Raw genomic sequence first — 19371 nt, forward strand, 5'->3', positions numbered from 1 at the left:
TTACAATCATATGTAACTATGAAAACATAGACAAAGCCTTTTGATCTCTAATACTTTTTTAAGGTAATAACATTCTTTTACCCAATTCTGTTGACATTGTTATTTTTATCTTCAATTTCTTGAAAGTTTTTTTTTAAAACAATCAATCATGTCGGGAATTGGAATATGTACGTCTATTTTACAATTTCGCATCACAAAAAAATTATAAAACGCTAATAAAATCAATTATAAAACTTATGAGATATAATATGTTTAATAATTATAACTACACTGGGGCATCGCCGGAACCAAAAATACTGGTTATATCCCAAAACGCACCCATGAACGGTCAGGAAAACGGGAATTGGAATATGTACTTAGAGAGGGGGGAAATGGGATTGGAATATTGGAATGCAATACGGAGTCAGGAAAACGGGAAAAGGCAATGCATTTCCAGATCACCTTCCATAAGTGAGCATAAAAGCTTCCATAAGTGAGCATAAAAGCTTCCATAGTAAGCTTAATTAAATTCAGACAGACCTGGCCAAATAATTTGAAGTCAACACTTCAATTTACCAATAAAAGCATCTCCTCCTTTATTTAAATTTCAAAAATCAAAATCCCACCACTAAACATGTCCTAAAAGGCGGGGTTCAAATTAAAAACCCTCCTCAATACGACGCCGTCTTCACCTCTTCACTCACCCTCTCAGTAAAAAAAAAAAAAACAAAAACAAAGAGCGGAACAAAAAAGCAAACCAATTCCTCTCTCTATCTCTCTGTTCAAATCATCATCACCTTCAAGAAAGAAACACACACAAAAAAAAGTAACAAAAAGAATCTTTTTTTTTAGTTTTAGGGTTTCGTGTTTTTTCTCCATCATTGTCTTCTCGAGGAGAGAGAAAATCAATGGCGAGTCCCCGGATTCCGGCGACTCCATCTCCGACGACATTGCGACCGATTACAATAACTCCGGGATCGAGAATTCTAGACGTTTCTTCTCCGGCGACTAACGGTCGTTCTCTTTTCTCCGATGAAGGGATCTGGAAGCGTCTTCGTGACTCTGGCTTCGATGAAGACTCTATTCGTCGCAGAGATAAAGCCGCTCTTATTGCTTATATTGCCAAGCTTGAAGCTGAGGTTCCTCACTTTTCTTTCTACTTTTTTATTTTTTATTTTTTTAGTTTATGTTTAGTTTAGTAGTAATACTGAAATTTCCTTTTTATGTTTTTGGACTTACTAATTAATGCTTGTTTTGAGGGAATTGAGGGTTGTACAAAGTTAATGAAGGTCATTTTTCGGTGTTATAATTTGAATGTATTTTATTTTTCTTTTGGATCTAGGTTATATTTATGTTTGTTTTTTATATGTTGCAGTTTGATGGTATAAACAGAATATTTATTGTTTGAGTTATGTTATGAGAGTGTTGTTAATTAGGTTGCGTGATAACTTAATTAATTTGGATATTTTGTGTTTTTATGTTTCTTAGAGCTACATTGCTTTATTAATTCCTCAGTGATTATTTTTGGTTTGCAATATCTATGTAAGTTTTATGTTTCATGCTGTCTAGTTTTGATTGCCAGTGTATTCAGAATGCTTGATTAATTTTTCTGGAGTGTCGGGAGTAACTAAATATTGAGATATCGAAAGGCCTTATTGGCGAGATAGAGGGAGGGAGTGGTTTAAGGCATACCATAAGGTGTATGCAACATTATGGACTGTCGGCTCTAGTTTATTGATGTTATGATTTTGTATTCAAGACTCCCAAATGTCAAATTGTCAATGCACCAACCACTTAATTGAGATATTTGTATTCTTCTTGTTCTACCAAATGAGGAAAAACGTTAGATTTGATAGCATGATTCCAACTTAGAGAGCCAAGAGGTTTAGAAGGTAAATGACGAGAATATATCGTTCTTGTTGAAGACCTAAGCAATTTCCTCAGGAAAGAATTGAATGTGAAATTGATGAAATTGAAGTTGTAAATAAGTAAGGTAACTCAAGCAACTCAGAAGCTGACGAGAAGAAAATAGGGCATGGAAGAAGGATACTAATCATTTGAAGAGATATAGTTGGCTGGTAACTTTTTGTGATATGCCTCTTTTGTGTTGTTATTTGTTAAGATGACCTGATATGAGCTACTCCTTGTAGATTTATGAGCTTCAACACAACATGGGACTTCTTATTTTGGAAAGAAAGGATTTTGCTACCAAGTATGAAGAAGGTAGATTATCTTCTGAAACCACAGAAGTAAGTCATATGCGTGATCGAGCTGCATTATCATCAGCCTTAGCTGAAGCCAGGAAACGAGAAGATAACCTCAAGAAGGCCTTAGGAGTAGAGAAGGAATGCGTCGCAAATGTAAGTGTGCTTCATAAGAGTGTGTTTCTTGTACACATTAACATCTCTATCGTCTCCCTTACGACCATTTATACTAATGATTTCAGATTGTTTGTGGCAGATTGAAAAAGCCTTGCATGAAATGCGTACTGAGTGTGCTGAGGTGAAGGTTGCAGCAGAGAGTAAAATGGCTGAATCACGCAGTATGGTTGAAGATGCTCAGAGAAAGTATGTTGAGGCCGAGGCAAAGCTGCACACCGCTGAATCTTTGCGAGATGAAGCAAGGCGATGCGAACGAGCTGCAGGAAGAAAGCTTCAGGAGGTTGAATCACGTGAAGATGATCTTCGTCGTCAAATGGCATCTTTTAAATCTGAGTGAGTGTTTCTTAACGTTTTCTTCAATATTGGCAGTATTCTTACACTAACTCCCGACGTTCAGAACTGTTTTGTTCCTGAATTACAAGTCTTGCAGTCGAAGACTAGAAATGAAATTCTTTAACTCGCAGTAATTATCTTAAAAAATGCCCAGTTGTGGGTTTGAAGATTTGTATCAACAATGTGGTTATTATGTTAGGAACATTCGTCATACTGTCGTACCTCTGACAGTAATTGTTTTAGACTGATTTCGTCAATGAAAATCCTAGTTTGTTATCTCAGTCTTTTGCTCAACCACTCAATGTAAGTAGGGACTCTGGAAATTCCATTATATATCAACTACTTTCGTCCTTTTATCTTGCTTGCCTTATTGTTAGAAATCAACTCCTTTACTTGTATTTTGCTTATTTAATGCTTTGAGTACTTTATGTTTTAGCTCTTTGGTTGGGTTTTATCTTCGATTATTATGTTACAGCAAGTAGTGTGTTTTATTTGGTAGAATAACTATCTGACAGTTAACCCTCTTTTAGGGAGCACCTTTGAGTGAATCAAATAAGTATCCTACCATGTTTTAATAGGGTTGTATTGGATTGCCTTACTTACTTTTGGTCTTGGAATTTATGTCAAAGCTCCCCTTCCCATCCAAGTCCTGATTCATTGTCTCGTGCTCTCTCTCGTCACGAATAGGCAAGAGCGTCCCTTTGAGATACAACGTAGCTCGTATTTTTACGAGCTTCGCAGGCCCTTTCCGCATAAGGCTTGCGCCCTTGCCGCCTAATAGGCAAGAATGCGCCGCGTGATCCGGTGTCAAAACACTCGGATCGTGACACTTAGTTCTTATTTAGTCTGCCTCAGATTGACTACCCTATTGCGTCATTATCATTATGTACGACTAATTTATCATTATGTACAGTAATGCACAATCACACTCTAGTATATTTAGTGGTGACAAATGTAAATATAGAGATATATTACTATCATAGGGTATTGGCTAATTTTCTGAGGCTTTTGTGAACTGTATCTGTGCTGTTATCTCAAGACAGCTAGTATGTCATTAGTTTTTGCTCTCTGTTTTGTGGGTCTAGAGTATCAGACCTTTTTCCAAATTTTGTGTTTTTTCTTTTGTTGGTTTACAGCTGTCTCAAAAGGAGCCTTTTACATTTAAACAGATTATTATGAGCATTTCTGTTTTGCCTTTATTTTGGATTGGGGTTGGTATAGGCTCGGCATAATTATTTTCTATACTTCCCCAGTGAGAGTTTGGAGGCCAATCCTCGGTTTGAAATTTGAATTGCAGCTTGGTTGAAATCGAATAGTGTATTATGCTTAAAGTTAGTTTGCTAAATATGTACAAGTTAGCTAATATACACTTATTGCATTCATTAAGGAGGCTGCTCATCGTTTTAAACCATCGTTTGCGGAGAATCATTGACCTTTTTTTCATCTTTACATTTTAGTTGTGATGTCAAGGAGAAAGAAATTATGCTTGAAAGGCAATCATTGGTGGAGAGACAGAAAGTGATGAATGAAGCACAGAACAAATTACATGATGGTCAAGCTATGCTAAATCAGAGGGAAGCCGATATTCTTACTAAATCTCAAGCACTGAGAAAGACTGAGAAGGAGCTGGAGAATCAGAAAGAGAATATTGCTGCTGAATGGAAGACCTTATTGGAGGAGAAGTCCAATTTGGAGCTAGCTGCACTCTCCCTTTCTGAACGAGAGAAGGTCTTTGCATCTTTTTGGCCCTTTCCATTGTTACTTGGAAGTATATGTTTAATGCTAAACTCTTGCCTGTGCAAATTTAATTGAGACACACTGACTCGTACACTTATGAGGCCTTTATCTTCTGTGCTTGCAGGCTGTTATTGAAAAGGAGGGTATTTTGATCAAGAAAGAGCAGGACTTCCTCATTTCACAAGAAAAATTGGCAAGCAAGGAACATGTAACTTGTCCTTCTATTTATATTATTGATAATGAGATTAGGATGAAACTGTCAATTATGTGATGTCATTTCTGATAATGTTTTTTTTCCGGGTGATGCAGAATGAAGTCCAAAAACTCATAGCTGAACAGGAAAGTACCTTGAGACGCAGAAACGACGAATTTGAAGCAGAGCTCGCGGTAAGAAAGAAATTGGCAGAAGAAGATATTGAGACAAGGAGGAGGGCCTGGGAGTTAAGTGAACTGGATCTTAAACAACGTGAGGATGTTATTTTAGAGAAGGAGCAAGATTTGGAGGTGCAAGCTAGGGTGATAGCAGACAAGGGTAAAGATTTAGCTGAGAAGTTAAAAGTTGTGGCGGAGAAGGACTGTCATCTTCAGAAGTCTGAGAATGAGGTTGAGCTAATGAAAAACACTTTGCAAAAAGAGAGGGAGGAGATTGATAAGGCAAAAGTTGACCTAGAGAAGTCTTCACTTTATTTGGAAGAGGAGAAGAATCAAATTGCTGAGGCAAAAAACAAGTTGGAGCTTATGAAATGTGAATCAAGTGAGCTTCTCATGTTAGAAAGAAAATTGAAAGAGGAAATTGATTCAATCAGAGCTCAGAATCTGCAACTTGAGGCTGAGGCTGAAAAACTGAAGATTGAGAAGGCAAAGTTTGAGACAGAGTGGGAAGTTATTGATGAGAAAAGGGAGGAATTGCGAAGGGAAGAAGAACGTATAGCTGCGGAGAAACTCCTAATTTCCAAGTTTCTCAAAGATGAACGTGACAGCCTAAATGTGGAGAAAGAGGCTCTGCGTGAGCAATACAAACAGGATCTAGAATCACTTTCTCTTGATCGAGAAACCTTCCGAAGTGAGAGTCAGCGTGAGCGTTCTGAGTGGTTCACCAAATTTCAGCAAGAACGTGCAGATTTCTTGCTAGAGATCGAATGTCGAAAAAGAGAGTTGGAGGATTGCATCAACAAACGGCGTGAAGATATTGAAAGCTACTTAAAAGAGAAGGAGAAAGCATTTGAAGAAGAGAAAAAGAGAGAACTTCGCTATATTAGTTCTCTGAAGGAAGATCTGATGACAGAACAAGAGCATATTGCTCTGGCACTAAAAAAGCTCGACACAGAGAAGATGGAAATCAAATTGGATCGTGAGGAGAGGGAAAAGGCATGGGCGGAGTTACAGAATCTTATCGAAGAGCTTCAGACGCAAAGACTTAAACTGAAGGAACAGAGGGAATTGCTGCATGCGGATAGGGAAGAGATACTTTCTCAGATTGAACAACTTGTCAAATTAGAGGATTTGAAAGTCAATTCTGATAGAATTTTAGTTCCTGTTACAAAGCCAACCTGTGCAGAGTCAACCCCTGAAGTCTCTGTACGTGTTCCTTCTCTGGAGCCAATACAGGAAATTGTTGCTGCAGAAGATGGGCAAAATATGGGAAGTGATTCACCACCAAGCACTACTGTTTCCTGGCTGAAAAAATGTGCTTCTTTGATGTTTAAGCATTCACCAGACAAACCCTTGAAGCACATGGAACCATCTTCATATTCCGAGTGTGAAGTCGGAAACTCTAGATTTTTCGAGAAAGACTTAACAAACATAAATGATCAATCAAAACAGGGGATGTCCAAGGAGTTTGATCTCATAAAATCGGTGGGAAGTGCAGGCCAGCTAACTGGAACTGGTTCAGAAGAGCCGAAAGTGATTCATGAAGTTCCTTCTGTGGATGAAGACTGGGCAGATCTGGTAGCAACTAAAGATGTGCATGAAAGCTATTCCCCTGCTTTAGTTAGCACTAGCCGGAAAAGAAGAGTTGACGACTCACATGTTCCTGGGAGTGATGCTGTGACTCTGGACGACGAAGTAAGTAAGAAGAAGAGGCGGCAGCATGATGGTGATACTTCTGATGGATCTCTTAATGTCACTCCCCACTGGTATATGCTCTCTGCCTTATATTAAGCTACTTTGCTGCCATGGGAAGATGAATCTTTTTCTGCAGGCTATTTGATTTTTTGTTGATCTCCTTATTTTCTGTAATGCTGATTATGTTGATCATTCCCCCACCCCCTTGGTGTACAGTGTGGAATCTAAGCAGACAAGTATTGTTGATGATCAATGCATCGTCAGTTTATCAACGCAGAGCTCAAGTAAAGACAATAAAAATGAAATTTCCTATCAAGCCAAGATATGTTCTGAAATCCCTCTGGAGATGACTGAAACTGGCAAACCTGCACATCAGCTTGAGCAAAGCGAATCTGACAAATCTGTAATGAGGTGTGTCATTCAGAAGCAGACAGTGATACAAGAAGTTCTCATAGTGGAAGATGCTGGAGAAGCAAAGAGGCAACTGGAGGTAACCTATTTGATTTGTGGTTATCACCATTTTATCTTCATCTCTCATCACTTGTGATCTATTTTTGTTATTAGAGTGAATGGAGATGCGTTTCCTTTAAGAAAGCTGACAATTTCTAGATTTAAACTGGGATAAATGATGTTTTCTGTTGCCAAAATTAATGATACTGTTTTCTGATGTTAATAAAGGACTAATCTGTCATTCTATTATATTCTTCTCTGTTTCTTGTTTAAAGAGATAAGTGAGTCTTTATTTTGTTATGTGGCCAATTAATACACCCTTATCTCTGTCTTTGACAAAGGTAGTAACATCAAATTGAACATTTGGGCTTTTATAAATGTCTTATATAGATGTCATAAATTGGATAGCAAGTTGGCAACTGGCAAGTATGAAAAGATAGGGGGTGAAGGAAATTTGGAACATAGCTGTTATGGACTGATCCCAGGGAAAGGATCCCACATCGACCGTATGGGAGGTTGGTGTGTGGTATATATAGGACTGTGGGCTCTCCTCCTCTTGAGCTATCTTTTGGGAAGTGCATTCCTATTGTCCTATAACAATAGCATGCAGATTCTTCTTCTTCTATACTAATTAATTATGAGTAAATATGTATTATTCTAAATAGGCTGGAAAGTTGCTTCACGTAAGAGTACATTGAAATATCTAAAAGATCACTTGTATACATCCATTGGTGCAATGTGTATTCATCTTGCTCCATGATTAGGTATAGTACTCTTTGTTGTCAGTAGAATTGTTATGAAGTTCAAATTTCTATTCCTCTTCTCTGATGGCCTGTGGGGAAGTTTGACCATCTGAAGATAATAGTTAATACTTTACCTTCATGCTAATTTTGTTTATCTTACTTAGTCTACTTATTTCTCACGCTCTCTCCACACTAGTATCTTGTTGATAGTTCAACAAGATTTCTTGATTTTAGACTCTTCTGATTCTGGGAGGTTGTTTTCTACCACTAGAAGGTAATTTACAGTTTCTCTTTCTAGGACATATTGTTCCTTTTGTCAACAAATTTCCAATATATTGGATGCTCACTTACATAGAAGTTGGAAAAGCCATGCATTGTTTTGAAGAAACAGAAGAATATAAGCAGTGTCTGCAAGATGATAATTTATGATGTCAGGTCAAAGAACAAGGCTTTCTTGTACATTTATCTTATTACTTGTTTCTGAAACATATTTATTGCTTGACGTTGCTCCTCTATATCTGTAGTTGGGATAATTGATTCAAGAATTAGGGAATTTCACTTGCGGCTTATTGCCACTATCCTTTGTTGGTACTTGTTTATAGAAAGTGATAGAGAGAAAGGTTGTTGATGAAGTACACCTTATGGCTAAAGGAAAATTATTGGAACTGCTAGCCTTCCTTTTGAATATTAAGAAATAAGAACTGATTCACTGCTTTCAGTTGTCATTCTTTTTCTAGAGAACTAGTTGCTTTTTAGTACACTCAAGCTTTTATTTACGTCTTCTAGTTGTGCTTTATCTATATTAAGTCCATAGCTTATCCGTCGTAGACTTGGTGGTTTGATGTGTTTGATCCTGTTGCCCTCAGGAGGAAGGTGCTACTGAGTTGAAAGTGCCGGGAAATGAGGATCCTTCAAGTGCCACCGATAAGCCAGAAATTGCTCAGGAGAAAATTAAAACTCGGTCAAAGACCAAGCAGAAATCATAAACAGTTTGCTCTATCAACTGCTCCAGCGGTTAGGCCCCGTGCATTCTATTATCTGGATGTTGGCATCCAATGCACAGTATGTATCCCTTCTTTTTCTTTTCCTTGTTTTCTGGTTCAAAAAAATGTACCCTTTTCATCTACATAATACATATGTATTACTTTCTCCTGGTTTACAGATTCACTGAATTGTATGCGCTATTTTCTTTGACAGGTTTATTATCTCTGAGCTTGCTCAATCTAAAGGGTTGGTTAGTTCTTTTGACCTAGGTCTCCGGTTATCTCGCTTGTGACGTATACTTGTAAATGATTTAGATAATAGTGTGATTCAGGGTGTATTTAGTAGGTTCCTCATTTGATGTTTCATATAATGTATTTTGTGCATCTGTTGGACTTTTCTTACCGAAAGTTTGGGAGTGTTCGTGATGGTTGGTATTACAGGGCACTATTTTTTTTCTGTCCTGCGGCTATGCTAGCTTATGAGAATGTTAATGAATTCTGAGATGTTTATGATTATTTTTGGATTTTTCCTGAACTTGAATCAAATGGTTTTTATTTTTAATATCTGAAAAATGGCTAACTTCAATCCCAAAAAAAAGTCACTCTTTTTTTCGTGATCTTGAGATTCCAATAGAGCTCAAAATTTTGTTCAAATTTGATCATTTAGAGTTTGGCTCGGTTATTACGACTCCAAATCTTCTATTGCATCACGCCACCAGTGTCTTTTACGTACTTGGTAAAGGACAGAAAACACAGGGAAAATTTCTGATTTGCTAAATAATGCCTTACAATTTCCTAGCTACATTCTAAATATACGTATAATACATTTAATACTACATTGGTATACTTTCCATCTCTTAGGAATTGGGATTGTCAAGTGGTGAACCTTTTCATCTTCCCTAATATGGTCTAGGATTCAATTTCTATCTCAAGTATTTGCTTGAGATTTAAGGGAGAATGGTATTGGGGGTGTTTGACTTATAATGGGCCTCTGGATGAGGTTCTTGTGCTACGACCGTTCAGATGATTTCTTCTTACAATTTAAAAAAAAAAAAAACTTTTCATCTCTTTCTCATTTGTCCCCTTCCTTCTTCACTTCCCCTCCCTATCTTATTACACACCACCACTGGCCAACACACCACCACCACTATACTACATTGGTATACTTTCCATCTTTCTCATTTCTCCCCTTCCTTCTTCACTTCCCATCCCCATCTTATTACACATCATTACTGGCCGGCACACCACCACCACAGCCACACCACCATCGCTACTAGCTTCACCGTCGTGCTGCCACCACCATCACCACACCAACCTTATTCTCTTCTCTGTTTTCCACATTTTTTGTAAAAAAAAAAAAAATTAACAAAAGAAGGCATCCACCAAGGACTCCCCACCATCGGTGGAGGTGTCCATGGCAGGCGCTCCACCACAGGGTGAGGCGCCTGTTATGGATGCCTCTACCTGTGATGGGGCATCCATGGTGGACGCTTCTCCATAAGTTTTTTTAAAAAAATTCAATGGCGCCTGCCAAGGACGCCTCCACCCTTGGTGGGAGGAGTCCATGCTGGACGCCTCCTTTATTTTTGATTTCTAAAAAAAAAATCTAAGAAAACTCACAAAATCTGATGTTCATCATCTGAGGTTCGACTCTGCCAAGGGGTTTGATCAGATGGACGAATCCACTAGGCGGATCGAGGCGCAACTCAGATCGTTGAGGATTGGAGGTGATGATGGAGGGTGGTTGGAGGAGATGAAAAGAGTCGAGGAATTAGATGGTTGTTTGATGGTACTTTGGGGTGAGTTTGGAGATGGGTGTTAGGAAGGTGAAGGAAATGGTTATGAATAAGGGTGATGGTGTTGTTGGGATACGTGAGATTGGTGGTAGTGGTAAAACCACTATTGTTAAACAACTTTGTAGTTGTTGTGTGGTGGCGGCATTGTTGTTGGTGGTGGTAGGGGAAGAAGAAGGGAACATGAGAGAAAATTAATAAAGGTATAAATATACAATATAAAAATATTGTATTTAGGGCGTCTAGCAAATTCCGAAAATTTTGATGGATAGATGTCAGGTCTGGACGTATGATATTCTACTTTAGGGAAAAACTTTAAAATACATATGGGCCACGTTAGAATTGAAAGTGGGACAATTCAATTGGGACATCAAAATGGAAAAGGCAGGGAGATCATTAAACATCGTCCTAAAATCGCCTCGGATACACTTTTAATTTACTATTTTAGCCTTTCTCTTTTTTCCACCACCAACCATCCCCCGCCACCACCTGCTATCCTACTTCCCCCGCAAACAACCACCTCCTCCACCACCCACCTCTCATTTTTTTTTAATAATTATAGGACATGGGTGGAAAAACCTGTGGTGAAGTTCCTCCCATTGCCCCATAATTTAAAAAAATTAGAGAGGTGGGTGGTGTCGGTTTCTACAGCCTGCGGGAGGTGGGGGAGGGTTGGGCTGCTTGTTGGGGGTGAACGGAGGGTGGGGGCTGCTTGTGGGGGTTGCAGGGATGGGTGGGGCTGCTGGTAGGATTAGAGGGAGGGTGGGGGCTGATAGTGAGGTGGGGGACTATTGGTGGTGGAGGAGGTGGTGGTTTCGGAAAAGAAAAGAAAAAAAGGAAGAATAAAGTTGGAAATGTTTGTTGGGGTAGGGAGGACTTTAAGAAGTTTTGGGACGATGTTTAACATTTCTGAAATAGCTATGGAAAAAATTAGAGGTGTAAGTTTTTTATAGAATTTTTTTGCGCAATTAGATATTTAGAATTAATTATGTTAAGGCCTTAATTCCAATGTTGAGTTTATATTTCTTTTTTATGTCAATATAGATCTTGTGCCTTCATTCTTTTTTAGGGGACCTTTAATTTCTTCTATCAAGCGTTATATCTACATCTATACTAATATATTAAAAGGTGTTCCTAAGTAAGGAACGATGACTCGTGGTGCCTTTGCTTGAAGCATTTTATGATATGTAATCCACATAAACTAAGAAAATAGATATTATGTACGATTAGATCCCGAGATCATATACTAATGTCTTAACCAATAAACAAAGTGATATTTGATGTTATTATTTCAAGTAAAAATGTTAATAAATAGAAGATATAATTACCCCAATCAAAGATTTATTTTGGAAATTGTTCAAAAACAGAGATTTTTGCGGCAAAATTGAGTGAGAAATCACAACGTAAACAATCATTGTAGGATGGTCACGTGCACCCGGGGATATTGGAGGAGGACGGAGAATCGCTGACAATGCGGAGGAGAGAAAGTTGCGGTGGTTGGGGTTGGGATAGGGGTAGATGATAGATAAACAATGAATGAGGAATAGAAATCACTTCATTTGAGTTGGAATTTGAAATTCATAAACATAGACTAATGTCATTAATGTTTAGATTTGGGTCAAATACAAATACAAATACAAATTCTTGAAATATCCAAACAACACATTTGGCACAATTCCATAATTTCATATGAAATTCATGACCCCAAACAGACCATAAATGAATTTGAGAAATTGAGTTTTAATATTGACAAATACAGAGTATCTATTGCTAGAATAATTTATACTTCCTCCATCACATTCTTATTGCAACATCATCCCTTGATACAATTTATAAGAAAGTCATGTAAAGAAAAGATATATATATATATATATATATATATATATATATATATATATATATATATATATAGAGAGAGAGAGAGAGAGAGAGAGAGAGAGAGATAAAAAGTGGGACGCCATGTGAAAGATTGAAAAAAACATAATCAAATAGAAAAACGTTGCAATTAATGTTAATCTTTCACATCAAGATAACTTGGCAATAAAAAAAAGAAAAGATGAAGTATGTAATTAGTATGTTCTAATATATGTCATTTTAATCTAATAGTTCGAGTTTGACATGAAAATAAAAGAGCTAGTGACTTATTTTAAAAGGAATAAAGTAAAAAAATTTAAATAGAAAAAGTATAAGGAATAAATCATTGATTTTCAAAATAATTTCCAGACACCAAAATGCAAAGATTGAAATTGTAAAAAAGAAGAATAAAAAAGGCACTATGGACAAACAATAGCATAAACTTATGTAACAACTTATCATTCCTCTGGACTGGACAGGTTTAGGACCGTCTCGGCTGTATTTCATATTAATTATATAGCGAAAGGGGGACCGTCTGGTAAGTAATTAATCTCGTCAAAGGATTTATTAAATTTTTGAAAATAAGATTATTGAAATTTATATCTGAATTTGAAAAGATAACTAGTGAATGTCCCGGGCGATGCTCTGGATGGTTTCTTTTCGTAATTTTTTGTCTTGTGAGGAAAAAATTGATGTCATAATTTGAAGAATACAAGAAATTGGAGTAAGAGTTATATCTACAATGTCTACTATCATTACCATTAATGTGTTAGGCATCCAACTATTTGTGTAGTCTTTTAATGAGATATAATTACAAGACATTATTATATTTTATTTTGAAATATTTAATAATGATGTTATGTTGGATCAATGGTTAAGCTTTCACTTTCTATTTCAAAGGTCACGTGTTCGATGCCTTCTAACCACATGACATATTTTTTTTTTAGTTGAGGGGTTTGACATGAAAATAGAGTATTTGCATTAGAACCTTAGAGGAGAGTGTCACATGGCACATAGACATTCTTATGAACGCCTTTTAATATATTAGTACTAGCCTTCATATGCACGCGATGCGTGCGTTAATTTTAAATTTTGTTATTCTATTAGATACTCCATTCGTATTTTATTTATGATTAAACTTAAATGTGAAAATTCAACAGTTAGATGAATTTAGATATATTAATTCGCTAATGTAAAAAAAAAAAAAAAAAGTTGTGAGTGATTGTTAACATTATGTTTTTGTGAATGAATATTGAACAGAAAGAACAAAAATAATGAGTTGGTTTAACTGAATTAAAGAGTATCAAAGGTAGTGAATGTTCAGACTTTTCATGTGCACGTTATGTATGCCATCTTTTTTTATAAGGTTAAATATTTTGTCCATTTAATTTTTGATTGAAGTATTTGATTCATATATCATTTTAAACTTGTTTTAAATGGCAAGTTGGAATGAGAATTTTTAAATGATTTGCTTTTGTAATTTTTTTCATTCCATTAATTAGATCATTAAGGGTATTTTGGTCACTTCAAAAAAGGACACCACACCTCCTCCCTTGGCTTATATAATAGAGATAGATTTATTATTATTGGATTAATAAGTAGATAAATCAGTTTCGAAAATATGAACAAATATTGTAAACAATAATATTGAAACGCAGATATGAATAATAACTTACTTTGATTGAACTTGAATGAACTTTTACAAGGATTGAGTAATAACTATTTTTGAGTATGAGGCTTTTGTATAGGATTAATTTTTTCTCTCAAGTACTTTCTTCTGAGAAAACTTGCTTTGCTACAGTCTTACATGTTCCTATTTATAGTACATGAGTTTTGGAGTTATTTGATACAATTCTAATTTGCATTGCCGCTTGGAATAGGAAAATGTATTCTTTTTAGTTTGCATCATCACTTGAACTTTGTAATTTTCTTTGAATGAAAGCTTTGTATTCATGTGGAAGGATGTGTGCTTTGCTGATCGATCATCCTTGGAGGATGAAGTTGATGGAACTTTAGTCTTTTCTTCTTTTTGTCTTTGTGGTAATTGATATTTTTGTTGTTTTGTACATTTGTGTGTTGTACTTAGGATTCATCAGATATTCAGGTGGTACACCTGGTATTTGATGAATCATCATTTGCATACCTGCATTGAAAACATTAGTAAAATATGTCCTTTATTTTTGCCTAAGTGATAATCACTTAGCGAGTTCTTTTTATTTTTAATGCCCTGACTTTTGCCAGGAAGAGTGTTTTGCCTTCTTAAGATAAGAATTTTCTAGCTCTAAGTTGAGATAAATATGGATTCAGTGGTTCAGAGTGGTTGACACCGGTAATAAAATACTCTTGCAGCCATGTAGAGAAAACAACTGTTGTATTTCCACACTGGATTTTGTCAGTTTCTCTGATTAATTATTCAATTTTTGTGGATGATGTAAAAAAACAATATGGTCTTGCTTGAGTGGGATGTGAGATAGCTATATCCTTAGCTTGCAGTAAAGATCACAATTAATTATATTAATCAGTATGAAGTAGTGAGCTGGTTTGATCTTGTCGTTCACCATTTCTATATTGGCGCAAATAATTTCTTCATATATCTATTATTTCTTTTGAATGGGATATATTATTGAAAATATATATTGTTGGAATTTTGTGAACTCTTTAAAAAATTATGAGACTAGTTCCCGTACTTCGTAAACTTTCCTTATTAAGCCATATTTCCATGTTTGAAAATATGGATCAGTCTTCTAAAGATCTCTCGTGGATAGGAAAAAGCCTCCAGTTTGGTAATTTGCAAAGAGTAATATAGACGGTTCCATGTTCGCCAAATGTTGTAGGGGGATATTTTTTCTGATGTTAGGAAATTGATATATCATGTTTTGAAATTTTCTTGCTTTACTTTGTTGATGATGATTTCTTGCATATCGGTTGGAAGTTGATATATTTGAATTATTAGTTCAAGTATGAAGAGCCTAGAAATTGTTTTATGTATTGTAGGTAAAGTATGAGTTTTGGCTGTTTGAGTGAGGTTGTTTGATTAATCTTTTGTGGTGGGGGAAAGTTTTTTGAGTAAATCTTGAATTCCTTGGGTATGGATTTTTCGTTTTTTGTGTGAAGTATAAGTTTTTGGTTTTTTCTTTGGAACTAGAAAGTGGTGTTTTCTGCATCTGAAATAATTAAATGGGAAAATAATATTGGAAAATAATTTGATTAGTAAAAAGTAATTTTTAGGAAAATAAATCTTTTGAAATTGAACAAATATTATTGCAGCATCCTTTTTGACAAAATGGGACTGACTCTTTTGAACAACAAGAAGTTGACTCATTATCTGATTTTGTTTGAAGTAGATTATTTTCACTATGGTCGGTAATGTTATGATCTAAGGAATTTTCTAGTGAACATAAGACTAAATTTTTTTTGTTGAAGGTATGGATCATGACCACATAATTCATTTACCTTTTGTTTTATGTCACATTAGTTAGCCTTATGGCCTAATCATCCGCACTTATAGCAATAAATTGGTTTTTTGGGATCTATAATTTTCTTTGGTGGTCTAGTGGGGGGTTTTAAAGGTCTTTTTATAGTATGGGCCGTTGTTAATTATTTGTCTAGTTGGTCGAAAATTTTCTTTATGTCTCTTTTTATTAATGGCAGAGGGAGGTTGAATTTTGGGTAACCCAAATGCAACACAAAAGCTTCCTAACTCTCTACGTCTTTTTTTTCTAGAAGAATATTTACTTTGAATTGCTAATTCTTGACATAAAGCAATTGCTTACTTTTTAACAAAGGAAATTATTTGTCCATAAGTCATACTATCATATGAAATTTCATCTTGACCTGCAATTTCTCTTAGTTTTAGGAATATTCTTTCAGAAAATAGAGATGGAAGACCAGCTATAAATCTTTCTTTCCAAAAGAATTGATTGCAATCATCTCGTCTGAAAATATTACTAAGAAATACATCTTTATACCGGGGATAATCTTCAAGTGTAGTACACCTAAGATTAGTAAGGAGTACTTGGTTTGTTGATATTGCTTCCTTTGAATTTCCAATAAAATGCATAGCATTCATATTAATAAAAATTGAGCTTTCGTCTAAGGCTTATTGTTCATTTTCTATTTTGATGTGATTAAGTATTTGAACTTTTGTTTCTATGTTAATACTATTGTCCAACAAATATCTTAATTGACCGGTAAAACCAGTAGTGAGAAAATCTATAATAGTATGTTCATGACAATTCCTTGATCTATAAGTAGTTATAATCATAGTCATTTCAGATAGGATATTTAATATTCATATTATGATATTCCAATATTCCATTCATAAAATGCAGTTCCATCATATTGTGAGTTTATTAATTTATGTCGTTCTTCATATTGAATATCTGGTGGAGTAGGACTAGTATAATAGTTTATACTAGAGACATTTTTCCAAGAATTATTATTTATTTTATTAATTTTATTTTCTTCATCATCAGAATTGATTATTTTATTTGAACTATATTTATCTAAAACATTAATATTATTAGTTGATTTAGAAGTACTTAGGTTAGATAATTTCTCTTCAATCTTACTCATAAAGGAGTTATTTTTTCAGGTAAATTAAGAGATTTTTGACGATATATGAGAATACTTGAAGTATTAATATGTGGGGTAGCTATATCAAAGGGATTTTTTTTTATTTTTTATTTATAGATAATGTTCCTAATTTTGATGTAATATCTTCAATATCAGAAGATTTTCTGGACTCTAGTTGCGTAGATAACATTTCTATCTATTTTGAAATAGCAGTCAAAAAACTTATTTGAATAATTATTTTGGTGATATATTTTTTTAATGTGAATTTTGAAGATTCTCCTACTTGTTTATGTATTGGGTTTTTATAGCAGAATTTTGAAGATTTTTCAAATTGAATTTTTTTAGAAGTAGACATTCGAGGATTATCAGATGAGTTTTCTTCGTATGAAGGTCGAGCACTTTCATAAGAAGTCGATGGTCTAGCCTTTTCAAAATTGATACCTAACTTAATTTATTATTACTTGATCATCAGGTTCTTTTATAAGTTGATCAAATTTCTTTTGGGCAATATTTCTAGGAGGAGGATTATAATGATTTAAAAAGTTATTTAGGAATAGTGATTTCATTCAATTTTAATTTTTTAGGAGTAAAAGTAGCTGCATTTTGAGTTTCGACTTTTAATAATATAGTTTCATATATAGTGGGATGAGGTAAACATTTTGGATTTAGTTGAGAAGATAATAATCTAAAATATACACTGTAAATTAATGCGAAATTCTTAACATATTCCCTACATTGTACAGTTGAATTATTTGAAAGGTGGACATCTAGAACTAAAGTGTCTAGTATGGATCGGTTAAGTCTACTAAAAAGTTTGGACAATAAAGTAAATTGGACCATTACATATATTAGTTTGAATCATAACTAAAAGAGAATCTTTATAGCCAACTAAGTAATTATCTCTTAAAGCTATATATATTGGACAATCAATACCTTCTCTAGACAAAGGCTTTAAAACTATTTGCATCATACCAAAATGAATATATCTATACGTTTCTAAATATTTAACTATAAATGTCTTATTAGTAATTTTATGCTCTGAAATTCCTGATTTAAACTTGTAGTTTCCTCGTGGTGATTAATAGAAAAAGCGGTTTTAAAGTGAAGTTTTCCTATTTGATAAATTGTGTCTATATTTTTAGGTAAAGTTCAGTTTTGAAAATTAATCGGAAAAGATATTTCCTTACTATGTACTATGTTTAGTTACCACTATCATGTGAAAATAACTTTTCACAAAAAGTAGCCATGATCATATAATAATAAAATTTAGTACATAAAGCAGTTAAGGAAGTGCATATGAATGCGACCAATAGGACCACCCTTACCGAGACCATATTTTCTCCTCTTAACGGCTAACCAACAGATTTAACAAGGGTTGACCAACGTTTGACCAACAGTTAGTGCAACTTCTTCATTATTAAACCCACGAAATTGTATACTGTATGATATTAGCTGTTTTCTGAGGAGAGAGAGAGTAGTAAATTTGTTTCCCTTTGGTCGACCGCAGCGCTTTTGATATTATTTTATGGGTTATTCATAGTTGCTCTCATTTGGGAAAAGGTTGAAATTGCTGAGAAAATGGGAGGAAGAGTGACAAAGGTTTATAAGAGAGAGAAAGAAGGTCAGGGAATTGGTGAAAGGAGACAAATTAAACTCATATTATCATCAAAATCACTTACAATAATTGGGAGATGAAGAAAATAAGTTGAGCGAAAAAGAAAAAAGAGAAAACATGAGGAATTTTAGTAGTTTTTCCACTGTCAATTTCGCCGACAACGATGGTATGCGGCATGCCATGAGAGAGTTGATTCAGTCTATGGAAGTTTTTGAAGATGAGCATGACTTTTCTTTGCTCTCAGGTCGTGGTTTTCGATTGGGTGGAATGTTTGTTGGATTTTTAACTGTTTATTTCATCTCTTTTCCTCCAATTTCGGGTGATAATTTTTTTAGACTTATGATTTATGAATTCGGAATTATTTGTGTGACTTTATATGAATTTGTTATTGTTAAACCACAATTGCAAAATGTTGATTTACGTGAGTTGTTAGTGAATTTTTTGAATTAGATACAAATTGTCATGTTGTGAATTTGTGATTTGAGTTGTAAAGTTGTTTTTAAGTATAATCAAAGTAAGAAAACACTAATTGAATCGATTAGTTAAATTATTGTGTTATGTGTATAAATGTAATTCACAATTATAAAAAGAAAACAAAAAGAGAGATATTTCAAACTTTTTCCTCCAACTCAAGCAAGCCAACATAATATGAGAATTTGTTTTTAGATGCAAGTCTTGATCGATTGTATATCTGCTACAAAATTTGATTTTTTTTTTGATTAGGAAATTAAGTCAGCCCAAAGTCTAATCCCTACCAGATTTGATAACTCACATGAATAATGGTGAACTTTTTTTGTTAAAGCATTTTCTCTTTAATTTGGTTGCATTTGAATGTTGAAGCATTTTAAATTTAGTACTTGT

The 19371-nt window shown here is 34.7% G+C and overlaps 1 protein-coding gene across 3 annotated transcripts; it reads left to right on the forward strand.

The window, feature by feature from the left end:
• The first annotated feature begins 508 nt into the window (after positions 1-508).
• Positions 509-9237, forward strand: LOC104895856 (protein CROWDED NUCLEI 4). Of its 3 annotated transcripts, none has more exons than XM_057395448.1 (9): positions 509-1118; positions 2130-2339; positions 2440-2693; positions 4151-4421; positions 4555-4638; positions 4740-6568; positions 6714-6987; positions 8557-8754; positions 8893-9237. In XM_057395448.1, exons 1-8 carry the CDS (start codon positions 888-890, stop codon positions 8674-8676), a joined length of 3273 nt encoding a protein of 1090 aa, XP_057251431.1. In that variant the 5' UTR covers positions 509-887; the 3' UTR covers positions 8677-8754; positions 8893-9237. The 3 variants fall into 3 exon arrangements, with proteins under 3 accessions (XP_057251431.1, XP_010680792.3, XP_010680791.3); XM_010682490.4 differs by having other exon boundaries at positions 8557-8752; positions 8853-9237; XM_010682489.4 differs by having other exon boundaries at positions 8557-8752; positions 8888-9237.
• Positions 9238-19371: the final 10134 nt, after the last annotated feature.

This window comes from Beta vulgaris, chromosome 6, assembly GCF_026745355.1.
Source record: "Beta vulgaris subsp. vulgaris cultivar EL10 chromosome 6, EL10.2, whole genome shotgun sequence".
NCBI lineage: Eukaryota > Viridiplantae > Streptophyta > Magnoliopsida > Caryophyllales > Amaranthaceae > Beta > Beta vulgaris.

Coding starts and splice junctions, on each gene's coding strand:
- LOC104895856 (XM_057395448.1), top strand. CDS start 888: ATGGCGAGTCCCCGGATTCCGGCGACTCCATCTCCGACGACATTGCGA. Junction 1,119..2,129: donor TTGCCAAGCTTGAAGCTGAG/GTTCCTCACTTT, acceptor TACTCCTTGTAG/ATTTATGAGCTTCAACACAA. Junction 4,639..4,739: donor AATTGGCAAGCAAGGAACAT/GTAACTTGTCCT, acceptor CGGGTGATGCAG/AATGAAGTCCAAAAACTCAT.